The sequence below is a fragment of the Gadus chalcogrammus genome, chromosome 9, assembly GCF_026213295.1.
Source record: "Gadus chalcogrammus isolate NIFS_2021 chromosome 9, NIFS_Gcha_1.0, whole genome shotgun sequence".
In the NCBI taxonomy this organism is placed as follows: Eukaryota; Metazoa; Chordata; class Actinopteri; order Gadiformes; family Gadidae; genus Gadus; species Gadus chalcogrammus.
The window spans coordinates 2,300,468-2,316,990 of NC_079420.1; the positions used below are offsets into that span (position 1 = coordinate 2,300,468).

Sequence of the window (16,523 nt, forward strand, 5' to 3'; positions counted from 1 at the left end):
TATAATTCAAACTGTTGGCCCATAGTAGAAATTTGACATTGGGGTCATATTAATACAATAATCTTCCTTCTGATCATTCTGCTTTCTTGTCAAATAAAACCATATGCATGCTGCAGTAAGACGTTACTGTAAAACCTTAGAGCAACAACTTTAGAAATAAGGGATTGTTATTCGTGTCTTGAAAAAAGAAGAAAAAAAACACAAGCAACGTAGGCCTCGATGCTTCCTAACTTTGTGTTTTGCTTCTCTTCTCTCACGATATTCCTTCGCCTCGACAAACTCCAAAAACCACTGAAACGACCTCAGTGTGTGGTGCATCAAACAGCCAGTACATAGTTATAGTAAACAAGTCATGGCAGGCTCCTGAGCGCCCGGGCTGCTCTCATCAGGGCGTGGGCCTCCCAGCCACAATGCGCAAGGAGCCAACGCTACAACACATTAAGCCCCATCCTCTCTTTTGACCGCGCTACCGTCACACTTCACATGCTGTCAGTCTGTACCACAAGCAAAACAATATGAAATCAACGATTTTGATTGTAAATCCGGATGCTGCTGCTGCCAGAGAAAAAGCACGAAGCGCTCAACCTTGTGTTTGGGGATCGGCCTTTACCGCAGGCTGTGGCGCGATCTGCAAGTGTTTCTAAATACCCAATATTGGACATGGTTGAGATGTCAATTTTACCGCTGACCCCAAACAATAACTCAACAATCCACATTTCCCGTCCTTCACCCCGCCATCATTTATATATGAATACATACATTGGCCATCGCTCTTACCTGCAACCGGGTGGTGAAAGGGAGTGGAAGGTAGAAAGGGAGAACATCTCAGCCCTGTCCGCCATCTTCTTCCTGAAACGACTGGAAAGTGACTGCAGAAAATCAGAGCAAGCGCAGGTCCATTCACGGTCGATACCAAGGGAAAGGACGGACGCAGTCGCTTTCTCTCTGTGCCAGTATCTCTTTAGACGGCCGCAGTGATGCTACGGGCCGCGCACACTAGCCAAGATCAGACGACCCCCTTCACAGCACCATCAACACCACATTGAAACATCCGTTCTAAGGGGACGAAATGACCACGCAGATGGGAGTGCTGCTGCTGCTCGACCCTGCGGAAAACCAAAGCCAAACAAGCCAAAGCCCCCCGTGTTTCCCTCTCGGCATGCAGTCCAAACCGATGCTCGGATGCTGCAGGAACACACAACGGCGACGAGCGACGGTGCAGACTGGGGATGCGAGGGGAGGGGGGGGCGGGGTGTGGGCTCGACATATAACGTCAGTGCCTCCCGTAACACGAGATAATCGGATGAGAAAGGCGCAAGCAGTGAAAACGATACTATATATATTGTGAAGCCCCATAGATGCACTACAATTAGCGCAGTAGGCCTATATCATTATATGCAAGCTACTATATTTTTCAATAAAAGACTGCGCGATGTCCCTCGTTGATTCATTTTGGAATTATTGATTTTATTTTGGAATTATTGATCTGACATGGATATGGACTCATTGCCTTAGTGCCACGACTACTGAGTTGGTGCGTGTATTCTTATTTGACCCGGTTTTCTATACTATAGGACTAGCTTCTCAGGTCTATTCTATTCTAGTATTGATGTTTTTTGGTTGGTCCAGTGGCGCAGAGGAGCTGTCCCTTGCCAGCGGTGCTGAAACGCGGCGGAGCAGCGTTTTGGTTTACCCACAGGCCTGCACGACACTTGCAACACTTCCACGAAGGGGCGCTAAAAGCCCATCTCCTGAAGAAGTGGACACAATAGGCTACTAACAAAAAACGTCACAAGACAAATGATGCAAAACATTAACCATCAAAACCTTTGGTTAATCATTAAACACATTTGATTTCGGTTTGAATGGATTGAATTATAATGTAGAAGATAGCCGCAATTCCCTCTGATACAGCCACACCAGTACAATGTGTTTTAAAAGTGGATTAGCTGAACTGTTACTTCCAGTAAGACATGTTACTGGAAGTTCCCATAATAACATTACAACTTGGGAAAATGTGTCAAGTTGAATCATGTGTATTAATTTTTTCAGCTTTCATTTAAAACTGTCCTTCTATTGTCCAACAATATGCAATAAATAAGAAAGAGACAAGTATGAACCAATGAAATAGTTTATTTTGATGTTCATCATAGCAAGGGCATAAACTTGATCTATCAAACTGTCCTCTCGAAAACTCGGATGGGATCCAGAGTGATAGTAGTTTCCCATTCAACCACTGAAAGACAAAGGAAACAGCAAATGAGTACAGTAACACCAAACTGACTTTTTGAAGCCTGCAATGCACCTCTTAAGCAAAAGCCTAACTTGTCCTACTAGAGAACATGAATAAATGTGGCCACTCACAAGCATAACAGTCAATGTATCACCTTCAAATCGACCACACTAGTGATAAAAACACCTACATAAATAACATGAATGACCAACTCTCCTGGTTGAAAGTTGATGTGAGGTTGAAAGCATCACTTCTTTCTTTCATAAAAAACATTAATAATTTAAATAACCTAGACTGTTCAAAAAACAAGTAAAGCGACATTTCATAGCTGACTGCTTCAATCCTAATATGCATTACAGAATTTTACTTTAATTTACTATTTACTTTTATTTATTTTTTGTTGTTGTGGTTTATGGTTTAGTTATCCATTATTTTCCTTTAATCTGATGTCTTGTATGTTGATTGCTTGTCATGTTATATGTTATGTGTTTGGACCCCAGGAAGAGGAGCTGATATATTCTGCATCAGCTAATGGGGATCCAAATAAAATCCATAAAATCCATAAATCCATAAACAAATGGACTCAAATCGCGATTAATATTCTGTGTCCGAGTTCATATTAAAAGCCCTGTTAGGAGCCCACGATTATATTTGTATTAGTAGTAATAGTTGCTCCAGTGCTTTGGAACTAAAAAATATGTAGAAATTGTTAGAGAGCCTTTTGATATGTAAGAACTAGGTTCTATATCGGCTTGCATTAACCCTTATACAGCAAAATAATAATAACAACACAATATTAAATCACCTCATACTTCTTCAGCTCTTTCCAGTTGTTTGTATGAACCTCATCTTATGCATAACTTTTTTTCGCCACATTTGACACAAGCCAAAATTGCGCTAAATGAGAATGTGTGAACGAAAGTCTGTATAGACATAACTAAAACAAGCATACCTTCTCTATGCGCTGCGGGGAGACTGCGACCCTTCCTTGGAGGATTAGATAAGCCGGATCCACCGGCGGATCCACCGGCGGATCCACCGGATCCACCGCCTTGGCCACAGGAACCACAGGCCTCGTTGACTCCGCTCGCCTCAGACCATCTGGACCAGAACAGGGTCAAACTATCATTCAGAGAACCTGCATGCTCGTCTCAGCATAACAGTATGTCACCCCCGCTTTGGGATTTCGGATGACAGGGGCTTTTACATGCCTCTGTAAAACAAAGTGTCAACTTCTGTATTGCAGGGGCCCCCTTCATTTTGCAACATCAAGAGACAAAAAGGCCTTTCCCATTATTGGATCAAATTGCCCCTAAAAGGTATAACATTGGGGCTTAAAAAAAGGTAACCACCTGCACCCGCATACAAACACACACATACAAACACACACACTTACCCACGTCCCATCCAAGAGCAGGCTCTGTTCTGCTCACCAATGGGAACAGCAGCGGAAGTTGCTTTCAGGTGGCAGGTAATGTAGACCTAAACGGAAAAACAAAAATGTTCAGAGCTCCAGATACCAATTCTCAAGAGAAAATGGAAGAAGGTTCCCGGGGGTTATTTTCTTTACCAAGCCCTCGGCGGACCCTTGCATTCTGAACGCCTCCATCTGGAACCGTAGGGTGACGTCATTTTCACGGGGCAGGAACGTCGATGGGGATCCAGTGATTTGAGCATCCACGAAACACCTGAGTGCGGAAACAAACATTAACAAACATCACAATTAGCGAAGGCTTACCAACAGTGCAGTGTGGAATGCGTGCGCTATACTGAACAGTTTATTCATTTCCTCTCTCTCTCTTTAGTTCTTTACCCATAGTTTTCAATTAAGACGTATTCAGGGGACGAGCCAGGGGACGCTGTGGCAACGCAGTGATCCACAAAGACTCGCAGGGGCGTGTGCATGAACTGCTTGACGGTGGCCTCCAAATATATCATATCTGCGAGGAAGTACTGATACGATGGTCGCTCGTACAGCCAGTCCTCTGCACAAAGGGATTTGCACAATTGAAATGCACAGCCATATGCGATAGCATTATCAATATAAATAAATCGGTTATTTGCAATAGCCTCAAACAACGCAAAAATTATTGTACCCACCGGTCTTGAGTACAAAAGTGAAGTACAAAAGCTCCTCGGACACTTTGATGGCTGAGAACGGGGTGAAGATCGGGTCCAGGGCCAGACTGCTCACGTTATGCCTCCTGCAGGATTTGAACATCAAGTTAATATTCTTTGCACTCTTCAAATGAATTAATTTTAATTAAAATTCAAGCAACAGGAGTTGCAATCATCTGCAGTTTAACCCTGCCATTTTCTTTGTATGGTTAAAGTCAATTGGTCATTTAGCTGACGCACCTGGGATAGTGACACTCCAACAACATGGAAATAGTGATGGCCCTGACGACAACAGTCGTTCCAGTGGCTTGGGGGTTGTAGCTCAGCATGAAGGAGTAGATGAGGTAGTCGTCATACGTCTGGGAAAAAGAAAAAGAAACAGTAATATAGTGATATACATTTTTCATACACCAGCATACCATGTAATCTGGTGGGCAGCTACTCATATTATAAACCCATTTGATACATGGATATTATACACAACAAGAACAACAAATCATAGGCTTGGTCCTACCCTCAGATTGCTCCCACACGCTTCCAGGTCAGATTCGAAGATCAGCGATTGCGTGCTGTCGTCAAATCCGACTGCTGTGCAGGATCCCAGGGTGAGTTCGGAGGGGCTCTTCAGTTCGCCGCCGCCAAAGAAGGCTGTCTTCACTCGTACTTGAATGTCTGACTCTCTGCAGTTGATCGCTACCTGGTTGGTCACGACAGGGGGTCTCGGCACAAAGGGGGCCTCGGGCTTGGGTGGATCAACAGGATCCAAGGGGAATGACCAAAGGATAGGACGTTCTGGGTCCTTGGTTTGGACAACAGGATCCTGGGCGCCCTTGGCCGCTTGAACCTGTGGAGGAGGTCTGGGCTTCTGGAATCTCGGTGGTGGATTGTAAGCAGGCTTGCTGCCGTCCCATTGCGCATTACATTGGTCAACCATGGCCAATGCTGCCAGGGCCAGGCACACCGCAATCCCCTTCATGACCATTTCTTCACAGCAACAAGTGATCTAGCGGGCTCACTGGATGTTGTGAGGCCAGTTGAAAACCAACACAGGCTTTTATAACGAGACACCCGTGTTGACTTGACTTGACTTCTTCCGCCCCTTCCGTTGACCGTGCATCTGCCAGGTTTAGAGGGTGCAGGTCAAAGCCTTGAATTTAGGCAATATGATGAACTACGGTTTGGGCATTCCTAAAGAAACAAACTTAACCAGAGCTAGGTTTCTGGAGCTGGAATAATAATCATTTACCATGCAAATATTTGATAAACGTAATTTAAATTTGCTAAAGGTTATTTTTTAGATAATACTACTACGTTTTATTGATTACTATTGCGATCAGCTTTTTAGAAGGTCCTTGAGTCAATATTGATGTTCACCTAGTAGAACTTGGAACCCACTCTCTTATCGGGACACGGTAACCAGATCTTTTTAACACACAAAGAACAGGTCGAGCAGACCTTTTCAAAGTTAGAATTCTGTTTAATCAGTTTAAATTACCCAGATCAATGACGACTGATGCTATGATGACGAACAATTTTTTTTCCAAACCAGGGGTGTTGTTAGGTTTCATGAACATCCAGGCCTGCCTGCACATTTTTTCATCATGCTAAACCTAAATAAATAAATAACGCCATTTATTATAGCTTTAAATAGCTACCTTACTACTGTGCTGATTATCCCAGAATATCTACAGTTCCATTAAAGTTATTTCAGGGTAAAATAAACAAAAGTTAGACAGACCAGCTTCCATATATACATAGGCCTACATATTTATTTATATGGATCTGACTGGGGATAGGATAGGTTAAATCACTTCAGGTGGTAAACAGTCTGGTTATGTTTTTAAACTGTTTATTCTCTTGCCAGAAGGACTATCTAAAAGGACTAAACTTTATTTTGAGATGTATCTGGAATCCCGATGTTTCTTTCTAAATAACTAACTACCATTAGTGACTAGAATCGTTTCATCACTTCTAGACTGAATTGAATTAATGGATTCCATAGTTACCAGTAAATATACCAATAAATATAAATATATATAAATATTTTTTTTGTACCCCAAAATTATATTCAGAGGTATTTAAATAATTTCCGGGGCTTTAGCACCTAATAAAACAGCCTAGTGACGCCACTGGTTCAAACATACTATTTGCTCAATGTCAAAGAAAAAATAAGAAACCCTTCTTTACTAAATGCACTACAAAACATTAAATGTTTAAATGTTTTATAAAATGATACCCCAAAGGTTTAATAAAATGTGTTCATTTATTTGCCAAACCCATTAGTAGGCAGCTTAAACAGTAACGAAGTGTGTTGGCCCCTGTGGTCAACAAATGGGCTGCCAACCCAACATGTCAGCGTGACCTAACTGCTATAAAAGCCAGTGGGACTTCTGCAAACTTTCCACAGCATCTACCCGGCATTTTTCTGTCCCTTGCTGTGGAACCATGACACCCACATGGGCTTCGGTTTGCCTTGTGGCCACTGCCCTTAGCTGCCTGGCTGACGCTCAGAGTTACCAAAAGCCTGCGCCGAAACCTCCGAACATGCCGCAACAGTGGCCCTCGTGGAAGCCAGCTCCCCAGGCTCCCCAGGCTCCTCAGGCTCCTCAGGCTCCTCAGGCTCCTCAGGCTCCTCAGGCTCCTCAGGCTCCCAAACGTCCTCAGGCTCCTCAGGTCCCCCAGTGGAAGCCAGCTCCTCAGGCTCCCCAGGCTCCTCAGGCTCCTCAGGCTCCTCAGGCTCCCAAACGTCCTCAGGCTCCTCAGGTCCCCCAGTGGAAGCCAGCTCCTCAGGCTCCCCAGGCTCCTCAGGCTCCTCAGGCTCCTCAGGCTCCCCAGTGGCCCCCTAAGAACCCCGTAGCTCCCCCTCCTCCTCAATACCCTCCCAAGCAAACCCCCCGGCCCCAGACTCCCTCCAAGCCCCAGAGGCCCCAAACGCAGAATCTGCCTGAAAACACGTCGCCTCCTTTAGACACAGTCCAGAGCTGTGAGGTCGAGGATGCCTACAAGATCAATTGTGGCCCCGTGGGCATTTCTGCTGACCATTGTGGCGCTATTAACTGCTGCTTCGATGGGAGAATGTGCTTCTACGGAAAGGCAGGTCAGTGTTGCGAGACCCGCCTCATCCCACACCTAATATTGACTTGGAGACACTGAATGTGTCTCTTTTCTCGTTTTCTTCTCCCCAGTGACTGTTCAGTGCACCAAGGACGCCCAGTTCATCGTGGTGGTGGCCATGGATGCCACGCTGCCAAACATTGACCTGGAATCTGTGTCGCTGCTTGGAAATGAACCAGGCTGTGGCCTTGTGGGCAGCAACTCACGCTTCGCTATCTACCAGTTCCCTGTGACCGGCTGTGGTTCTGTGACCAGGGTATGATCCTCCATTCATGAATAATTGAATCGGTCCAATTTGATGCCTGACCGAAATAGTTGTTGAGGATGCTTGAATATCACAACGCATTCACCAATTTGTGGTGTTATTAATGTATTTATAATTGACCAAATACCTTTATGTACCATTGATTGATTAATGTGTTTGCACAACTATATGACGTTGTAACAAGACTCTTGTCTTCATATGCATGTTAAGCTTGAGATCGTCACTGAGAACTTCCGAACTAACAGCAAACTCCCCACAGGATGAGCCTGGGGTGGTAGTCTACGAAAACAGAATGTCATCTCTATACGAAGTGGGAGTGGGGCCCTTTGGTTCCATCACTAGAGACAGCACCTATGAGTGGGTAATTGTATCCCATGCATTTAAGACATCTTGACCATTTTACATAGCTGTTTAATATGCAATTACTTCGGTTTATTGTTTTGTTGTGTCTCTGTGGTTTCATGGAGCAAGTGTGAAATTGTTATTATTTTGATCTCATGTGCTTGTTATGGCTCTTTTAATTGTGTTCCTCATTAATCAATGTGAAGCACTTTGTAAGAAAAATCTAGATTTTAATAGTAATTCTTAAGGTTACTATTATTGAAAGGCTATGGTATATGCTACAATTTAACTTTTAAATATCCGTCATGTGCGACTCTGACTGTGTTACTCTTGTGTAATTCAACCCAAAGCAAAAGTTCTCAGAATTGGGACAAAATCTTTTATTCCAAATATGGATTTACAAATAAAATCAGAGTCTGACTCTGCTCCCTCTGTTCCTCGCAGGCTGCTCTTCCAGTGTAGATATATCGGCGCCTCCATCGAAGCGCTGGTCATTGAGGTTGTGTTAAATGAGGCTCCACAACCGATCGCCGCCCTTGGACCAATGCGGGTGGATCTAATGTTGGCCAACGGAGTGTGCACCCAAAAGGGATGTTACGAAGGTCAGAAGAAAGAAATATGGACGTTTCACCACAAATTGATGAAAGCTTTCAGTCGTTTTTAATATGTAATGCTGTATTTATTTTCATATGGACCTCAACGCAGGTGGGACGTAATTGATAAATATGATTTTTGCTACTTTCGACAATTTGGCAGAGGACGTGGCTTATGATTCCTTCTACAACGTGGCCGACTACCCGGTGGTGAAGGTCCTCAGGGATCCTGTCTACGTACAGGTCCAACTGTTGGGCAGGAGCGACCCCTCGCTGACCCTGACTCTTGGCCGCTGCTGGACCACCACCACCCCCGACCCAGGGACCCTTCCCCAGTGGGACCTGCTGACCAATGGGTAGGCCTTACAGCAGGGGTCACCCACATTTTGAACCTGAGAGCTACTTCATGGGTACTGAGTCATACGAAGGGCACCCGGTTTGATACTCTTCTGAAACAACAAATTGCACAGTTTGCCTTTAGTTATATATTATTATTAATGATTAATGATACTCCTCTATGTGAAGACACTGATCATGTTAATGATTTCTCACAATAATTATCAACAATGACTTAATAACGGTGGGAAAGAGTCTTTCCAGAATGAGTTGTGCTATGTCTAGAACAGGCCTGCGGGCGCCTCATGTGGTCACAACGGGCGCCCTGTTGGTGCCCCCTGCCTTACAGTGTAGCCTCGAGCCAGACCACCCACGTCCTACACTCGAAGCGTTGCTGTAAGGCTTAAGGGCAGAGACGTTTCACATAGGCCCATTCTTTGAAGGTGCACGAGTAAAGTAAAGTTCCATGTCTGAGTACTTCTCCAATCTTCCTCCAATACACCAGGCTATAGTCACGTCGTGGTGAAGAAGATGATGATGATGATGATGAAACATTCTTCTTCTTTTTTTACTCGCCTCCGTTCTTTCCCCCCCCCCCCTCCTCCTCTTCAGCTGTCCCTACCGTGACGACCGTTACCAGACGGAACTGAAGAACGCCAATAACGTCGAATTTCCATCTCACTACCAGCGTTTCGTGTTCAAGATGTTCACCTTCGTGGACCAGGGCAGTGGAAGTAATACGAAGGGTGACATGGCCCCCTTTCTTCCACTGAGGGAAAAGGTAATGCGTCCAACTTAACAATGCAACAGTTTGGTTCTCTTTTCCACCTGAAGTACAGAATCTGAAAAAAAGCCTAATCTACCTGTTTGGTTCCCAGGTGTTCATTCACTGCACCACGGCAGTGTGTATCGGAGCCAATTGTCAACCCAGATGTTCCAGGAAGAGTAAGGAAGCTTTGATAATATTTATCATCTCAATTGTCTGAAAACAGATATTGTGGTTCACAGGCTATAATCTGCGTTCAATGTCTTTTAATCTCACAATGACCGGCAATGTCTACTCCTGCATCTACCTCCACAGAGAGAGATGCTGGCAAAGCTACCCAGGGGTACGTTGAGAACACTGCCATGGTTAGCAGCATGGAGGTCCAGTTCGTCTCAGGAGAACAAGCTTCCTGATTTGCTCGCAAATGCAATTAAAAAATTCATGCTTGTATGTGACTGATAAGAAAGTGACTGAAATAAATATTCTGGTCCTAGAACATGTATCCTATCTCAATTAGGGGTGTCTCTGATTTTGATTTTGGGGCAACATGCAGCCAAACACGCCATTCCCTACATATAATACATTTGTTTATGTGCATGACATAATTTTACAATCAGGCTAAATTATATCATAACAAATAGGTAGACAACACATGATTCAAATGGTTGGATAAATATGTATTCATACAAAATGACTAATATAGTGTGTAGTGAACGGATGATTGGAACGTGTGCAACATAAAACCATGCCCTGGCCATGAGGGACAAAGCAACAAAACCAAAAAACGCCTTTCCTGCATGTGCGGAAAGAAAGCGAGAAAGACTGATGTTGTCCAATTGATGAAGCCTGCAGGCCGAACCTGCAGGCTTACCGATCACAAAACACCGAACACACACACACACACACACACACACACACACACACACACACACACACACACGACATGTATGTGGCTATAAACACATCCTCATAATCATGCTTTAACACCTATACAGCCAAGCTCACAACGGCACACAACAATAGTAACGAGTCCGACCTCAAACTTCCTGGTTGCGCCCACTTATTCACCGCTCTGGGTGGAATCTAGCACAGGCCAATCATTGCTGCCCATTGCTCCGGATCAGCGAACGCTGATTGGATAATTATGACGCTTGACAGGCAAATGTCAGAGGGCGTTGTCTGGACACTGATTTGCATAAGTAGACGCGGAAGATATTAGAGAATCATTACTACAGTTAAACTGTACCAGAGCTATTTGATTATCCCTCTAGAAGGCGCTGTACTGTACCATTCGTTCCCGATGCTATTGAAACCATCCCGCTATGTCAGACTTTATCTTTTAGCTAGCTCGAACTACAACGCCACCCCGGCTTCACGAGTCTGGCGAGGTTGTCACCCCTTTACGAGATCATTTTCTTCGCTATTGGTCAGAAAGCTCACCATGCAGACGGGAGACGGTTGTTCGGGTAAATTCAACATGCCCGATCGGCTTTTACACCCCAACGTCAGTAACCTGAGGACTCCGAGTCCTCTCGGATCGAACGGCGATGACGACTCCGAGGCAGAGTCCTACCGGGACGGGCGAACCGAGGAGGTGGACAAGGAGACGAGGGACAGGGCGTTCGCTTGGTGCAGAGACTTTCTGTCTGGTTCTTGGAAGACCATTCCCGAATCAGACTTTCAAATCTCCATCGTAAGGTAATATGTTGATTACGTCATAACTAAAGCGCCTTAGTGTTTCCTATATAAATAAATTTGTTATTTCAATACTATGAAATGGCCTATCCGATTGCCCGATGATTTGGTTTTCCGCTCTTTGTTTAGCCAGGAGGATATTTAACATTGTGCATTATGTTTACAGTGGCGGGCTGAGTAATCTCCTTTACATGTGCCATCTGCCTGCCCAAGTAGCCACTGTGGCGGAGGAGCCACGCCGGGTGCTGCTCCGAGTCTATGGGGCTATTCTACAGGTTGTTGTGTGTGTGTGTGTGTGTGTGTGTGTGTGTGTGTAGTTATGTGTGTACATTATAACGTTTGCTCATTCAGTAGAGATGGGGCAAGGTAATCCGATGTATTAACCATGATATCTGATTTCTAAACAGGGAGTGGACTCACTGGTCTTGGAAAGTGTGATGTTTGCAATTCTGGCAGAACGGACTCTTGGACCAAAGTTGTACGGTATCTTTCCAGAGGGACGTTTAGAAGAGTATTTGCCGGTACAACACTCATGCACACTCCTACTTTAATAAATACATTAATTGAAAGAGTTATGCACATTTGTGAAGATCAATGGTCAGAGTTACAGTTGGGTGAACCATTTTGTTGTGATCTTTTATGTCTCTTCTAAGAATGATCGCATGCGCACAGAGGAGCTCTACGACCCCTCCATTTCCTCGGAGATTGCTTGTAAGGTGGCTCGTTTCCACAAAATGCAAATGCCCTTTAATAAAGAGCCAAAATGGCTTTTTGGAACGATTGATCGGTAGGCAAGCTCTCGGTCTCTGTCTCCGTCTCTGTCTCTCTGTCTCTGCCTCAATCAATGAAACATTTTTAAATTATTACAATATTTTACTTCTGACCATTTGCTTTAATGCAGCATGATGTCGTCCACTGTCCACTAGGTACATGGATCAAGTTCTGGAACTCAAGTTTACACGGGAAGCACACGTCAAGAAGTACAATAAGCTGATGCAGTTCAACCTGCCAGCCGAGCTGGATAGTCTCCGGTGAGTTGACTCGACGGAGTGGGGGAGGCCGGATCCCAAAAATGGGAAGGAACAGAGTTACGGCTTGTTTTCTGTCAAGACACTGAGATAATCTATCAAAGAGAAGGATACAGAGGATAAAGCTTTTCTACAGGGACCCATCCCGTGTTGATTTAAAACACTTTTTTCTTTTTAGTACAATGGGTTCTGGACAGGATGTTTTGGCTTGTCCTCCCATCAGAAAATGATGCTGGCTGATGAGTTTGAGTTTGATGTTAGCCTCCATCTACATGATTGGCCAAAAGCAAACCTGAAGCGGAAGAAAGCAAACAGTCCCTTTCACCCCGGTCTGACCTGGGTGTCTGCGAACCACCCAAACAAATGTTATCAAACCCCCTGGTTCCTCGTTCAGTAGATTAGTACAAGGTACAAACATGACTCCTTTAAAGGGCAAAGATACCGTCTATGTTTTTGTACTTTCTACTCTTCATATCTGAAGTGCCGGGCTCTGTTCTCTCTGACATGGCACTACCCCATAATCACGATCTCTATGTTAACCTTAGCTCCACCCTTCTCTCCATTGCTTGTTGTCATCTCTAGACAGTTGCTGGCGGCAACACCCTCTCCTGTGGTCTTCTGTCATAATGACGTAACGGAAGGTATTTATCACGCCACAATCAACACCTCTCATACAGTCCCCCCCCCCCCCCCCCCCGTTACCACATTTGTTGTCCTATTTCCCCGAATCCCATAATATACTTTTATTAGTTTATTGATAAGGGCAATGCACAACACCAGATTAAGCCATATAATTAATTAAAACATGCAGCCCCTGCCCACAACCCAAAAAACACTTTCAGTAATTCATACCTCAGACTGGAGGATGAAAATACACAGACAAACCAGGATTCACTTACAATATATATATTTATATCAGTTAGGGATATAAATATTATGTCGTCCAAGATTAGATAGTAAACAAACGGGTGGGTTGATAATGAATACCATTATCTAGGTTTTTGTGAGCTGAATAAAACAATGAGGGATTATTGCCACATGCAGTTGACTCAAGGCTCTTCAAACTTCATATTTTGGTTTACGAGCTTTAATAAGCATAATCCTATGTATACAACTCACAAATTGGACAGATTGACCCTGACCCTGCCCCTGAAATAATATATGAATGAAAAGGATAAGGCGTCTGTGTGTGTAATGCATTGAGGACAGGGGGATTCTGGGTAATATCTAGTTCTGCTTGCTCAGGGAACATCCTGAAGCTGGAAGGCCGGGACCCCTCGTCTACTGAGAGACTCATGCTCATAGACTTTGAGTACAGCAGTTACAACTACAGGTAAACACGAAGGCCTTGCTTGCTTGAAAACGTTTGTGACATGAGTTGGTGTCAGTGGTGGACAATTCAAAACTTAAAAGACTTGAAATATATTTTTTATTTGTACCGGTAATCATTGTTCTAATATTTCTGTCCTAATGTGAAGCACTTAAGCACCGATTTTGTTTTTTTTGTTTTTTTCTGCCCGTGTAGAAGAAGAGAGCTGCCGTGATATATTTGTGCTCGGTTTTATAACTTTGGTTATAAGGAGATAATAAGTTGCTATCAAGGCATAACCAACTACGTTTATCCTGATAATCCAATATTTATCTCGTTATCTCGTCGTAACGAACCCGGTTATGAAAGATGATGACTTGCTTATGTCAGGATTACGTCATAACCACGTTGGTTATTACGAGTTACAGAGTTATTATCTTGTCATCAAAAATATGGCATCGCTTGGATTCCGGATACATGTATCAGAAAATGCTAAGTTTGTTAGATTTTTCATTCCTGTTTCTTCCAGAAGGTCAGGGTCATGGTGTCGTTGTTTCTCTCCTGCAGGGGCTTTGACTTTGGAAACCACTTTTGCGAGTGGATGTACAACTACACCTATAACGAGTGGCCCTTCTACAGGGCCAGTGCAGAGAGCTACCCCACCCGCGAGCAGCAGGTTGGCTTGCTGCCTCTTGGCCATTTACTCTGCACTCAACTGAACATTTGAACACATTGTAAAAAATGTAACCACATTGGTATAATACGATTGACGATCATTGTTGATTGCAAGGTCATGGCCATTTTTTTTAATATTGAACACCTTTTCAAATATAGCAATCCAGTACTGCTATTTGAGTATTTCATATTTTAATTTGGCAGTCTATGATTTCTTATCATAATGACATGACTATAAGCATCCATTTTCTCTGGTGCATACAGAAACACTTTGTATTCTGTGTGTGTGTGTGTATATATATATATATATATATATATATATATATATATATATATATATATATATATATATATATATATATATATATATATATATATATATATATATATATATATTTATTTATTTATTTATTTTTTTTTTTTGTACCAACACCTTAAAAAGAACTTGAATATTGAATGTTTACAAATGCTACAATCTGAATGTTCAGCTTCATTATAGCAAAACAATGGTTAACACACCTGCTATATTGCATATGTTGAGTATGTTTTGCTCTATATCCTAGCTTCATTTTATTCGTAATTACCTGGCGGAGTACCAAACATTCTCTGACAGCACTTCACAGGAGGACAAGACACAAGAGGAGGAGGCCATGCTGATTGAAGTCAACAGGTGATATAAATAGCTGACAAACATGTATATAAGACTGGGAAAATACTGAATTATTAATTAATAATCCAGTATTACACAAAAAAACAAAACAGCAGGGATTACTTGAACAGTGTACAAAGATTCTTAGTTTGGATTTGTATCTGAAAATATTGAATCCATGTAAGGAGATCTTTGTGAATTCAATTGGATATGAAACTAAAATAATCCATTAATTTTTTTACATGGAAAGTTTTCTCTAGTACTGTATGACAATATGAGTAATAGAAAGAGGATATTAAAGTGACACATCGCAACATGAAATAAGATTGATTATTGTCTTTGTATCTTTGACATTGCAATCAGTCATTAAGGAGCATACCTGCCTTATGATGTATTTGCTATAAAACTAAACACTGAGTCTTAAGTGCTAAGGTGGTCTGCATCGTTATTTTATTGATTAAGTGGCTCCTGTTGCAATATGTCTTCTGAGTGGACAAGAAGCACTACAAATTTCTTTATCACTTGTGATCCAGGTACGCACTTGCATCTCATTTTCTCTGGGGCCTGTGGTCCATCATCCAGGCCAAGATATCTAAGATCGAGTTTGGATATATGGTAAGGAGGCTGCTGGCGTTGCCTTGTGTTTACATGGGCTCTTCTATGAGTATCACCTGGTCAATGTATTTTCTTCCTTTGCAGGACTATGCTTATTGCCGATTCGAGGCCTACTTCAAGCAGAAAAAGCTTTTTTCCTGAACAGCCTGTCCCAGTGAAACAGGAATTCCTTTTATTTAGATCTTCACATCTTCATATAATGCTGGCTTGTTACAGTATTATTTCCTGTTGCCTGGTATGAGCCATTTCAGTTTTAGAGTTTAGAACGGTGAAAATGTAGGATAAATGTAAAATTGCCATGTTTGGCTTTACATAGTTTTAATTTATGTATAATTCATTGCTTTTTATATTTTTATTTGAGGGTCCAATTTCATCTCATTTAACTTATGTTTCTGAGAAGATGCAACAGACAATTATGTAAGTTAAAAATCGTAAAATCGTTCCTGTACTTGTGACATATTCATGCAGATAGGGATACCTGAAACAATACATATACATATGTTTTGACATGTATGCATTAATATTCAACTGGACAACTTCTTTATTTGTAAGTCTTTACTTAACAATTCCACCTCTTTCACTCATAGATACTGTAGGGCCCAACCCATATGTGAGATGATGGCGATGATTCTCATTTTGGATCTGAAATTGTGTATATTCCATGACGCACTGTCTAACATTAAATAAAACGCCTACTTAAGGATGAATGTAAACAGTAATGTATGTCCTTTTTTATCACACACATACAAATAATACATATCCACATGACTCTGATTCTTTTGACA

The 16,523-nt window shown here is 42.7% G+C and overlaps 4 protein-coding genes across 6 annotated transcripts in view; 2 read left to right on the forward strand and 2 right to left on the reverse strand.

Moving 5' to 3' along the window:
* The window catches only part of mapk8ip2 (mitogen-activated protein kinase 8 interacting protein 2), a 26,679-nt gene extending 25,780 nt beyond the window's left edge, over positions 1 to 899 (reverse strand). The window contains exon 1 of the mRNA XM_056599307.1: positions 778 to 899. Coding sequence (XP_056455282.1) covers positions 778 to 842 — 65 coding nt within the window. The 5' untranslated portion in view covers positions 843 to 899. The remainder of the gene's footprint in view (positions 1 to 777) is intronic.
* Positions 900 to 2,126: 1,227 nt separating this feature from the next.
* LOC130389197 (zona pellucida sperm-binding protein 3-like) lies at positions 2,127 to 5,463 on the reverse strand. Its single transcript, XM_056598871.1, has 8 exons — positions 4,866 to 5,463; positions 4,592 to 4,710; positions 4,334 to 4,437; positions 4,047 to 4,218; positions 3,804 to 3,921; positions 3,630 to 3,715; positions 3,186 to 3,334; positions 2,127 to 2,236 (listed from the first exon to the last, which is right to left on the reverse strand). Exons 1-8 carry the CDS (start codon positions 5,331 to 5,333, stop codon positions 2,175 to 2,177), a joined length of 1,278 nt encoding a protein of 425 aa, XP_056454846.1. The 5' UTR covers positions 5,334 to 5,463; the 3' UTR covers positions 2,127 to 2,174.
* A 1,333-nt stretch (positions 5,464 to 6,796) lies between these two features.
* Positions 6,797 to 10,261, forward strand: LOC130389044 (zona pellucida sperm-binding protein 4-like). Its single transcript, XM_056598706.1, has 8 exons — positions 6,797 to 7,448; positions 7,537 to 7,721; positions 7,990 to 8,087; positions 8,517 to 8,674; positions 8,829 to 9,021; positions 9,614 to 9,782; positions 9,880 to 9,946; positions 10,083 to 10,261. The coding sequence occupies exons 1-8, from the start codon at positions 6,797 to 6,799 to the stop codon at positions 10,178 to 10,180; spliced, it is 1,620 nt and encodes a 539-aa protein (XP_056454681.1). The 3' UTR covers positions 10,181 to 10,261.
* Positions 10,262 to 10,931: 670 nt separating this feature from the next.
* chkb (choline kinase beta) lies at positions 10,932 to 16,455 on the forward strand. 3 transcript variants are annotated; one of them, XR_008896540.1, is made up of 12 exons: positions 10,932 to 11,465; positions 11,629 to 11,737; positions 11,870 to 11,983; positions 12,116 to 12,249; positions 12,389 to 12,493; positions 13,073 to 13,131; positions 13,736 to 13,823; positions 14,367 to 14,475; positions 15,038 to 15,144; positions 15,657 to 15,738; positions 15,823 to 16,155; positions 16,326 to 16,455. XR_008896540.1 is itself a non-coding variant. In XM_056599085.1 (11 exons), the coding sequence occupies exons 1-11, from the start codon at positions 11,068 to 11,070 to the stop codon at positions 15,877 to 15,879; spliced, it is 1,362 nt and encodes a 453-aa protein (XP_056455060.1). In that variant the 5' UTR covers positions 10,932 to 11,067; the 3' UTR covers positions 15,880 to 16,455. The 3 variants fall into 3 exon arrangements, 1 of the variants encoding a protein (XP_056455060.1); XR_008896541.1 differs by having other exon boundaries at positions 15,823 to 15,973; XM_056599085.1 differs by having other exon boundaries at positions 15,823 to 16,455.
* Positions 16,456 to 16,523: the final 68 nt, after the last annotated feature.

Excerpts from the sequence above, each read along its gene's own strand:
- LOC130389197 (XM_056598871.1), bottom strand. The coding sequence starts at position 5,333 with ATGGTCATGAAGGGGATTGCGGTGTGCCTGGCCCTGGCAGCATTGGCC. Across the intron at positions 4,711-4,865 it reads CGTGTGGGAGCAATCTGAGG|ACGTATGACGACTACCTCAT; the intron begins GTAGGACCAAGC and ends TCTTTTTCCCAG. Across the intron at positions 3,335-3,629 it reads TGCTCTTGGATGGGACGTGG|ATGGTCTGAGGCGAGCGGAG; the intron begins GTAAGTGTGTGT and ends GTTCTGGTCCAG.
- LOC130389044 (XM_056598706.1), top strand. The coding sequence starts at position 6,797 with ATGACACCCACATGGGCTTCGGTTTGCCTTGTGGCCACTGCCCTTAGC. Across the intron at positions 8,088-8,516 it reads ACTAGAGACAGCACCTATGA|GCTGCTCTTCCAGTGTAGAT; the intron begins GTGGGTAATTGT and ends TGTTCCTCGCAG. Across the intron at positions 9,947-10,082 it reads ACCCAGATGTTCCAGGAAGA|AGAGAGATGCTGGCAAAGCT; the intron begins GTAAGGAAGCTT and ends CTACCTCCACAG.
- chkb (XM_056599085.1), top strand. The coding sequence starts at position 11,068 with ATGCTATTGAAACCATCCCGCTATGTCAGACTTTATCTTTTAGCTAGC. Across the intron at positions 11,984-12,115 it reads GTTTAGAAGAGTATTTGCCG|AATGATCGCATGCGCACAGA; the intron begins GTACAACACTCA and ends GTCTCTTCTAAG. Across the intron at positions 12,250-12,388 it reads CTTTTTGGAACGATTGATCG|GTACATGGATCAAGTTCTGG; the intron begins GTAGGCAAGCTC and ends ACTGTCCACTAG.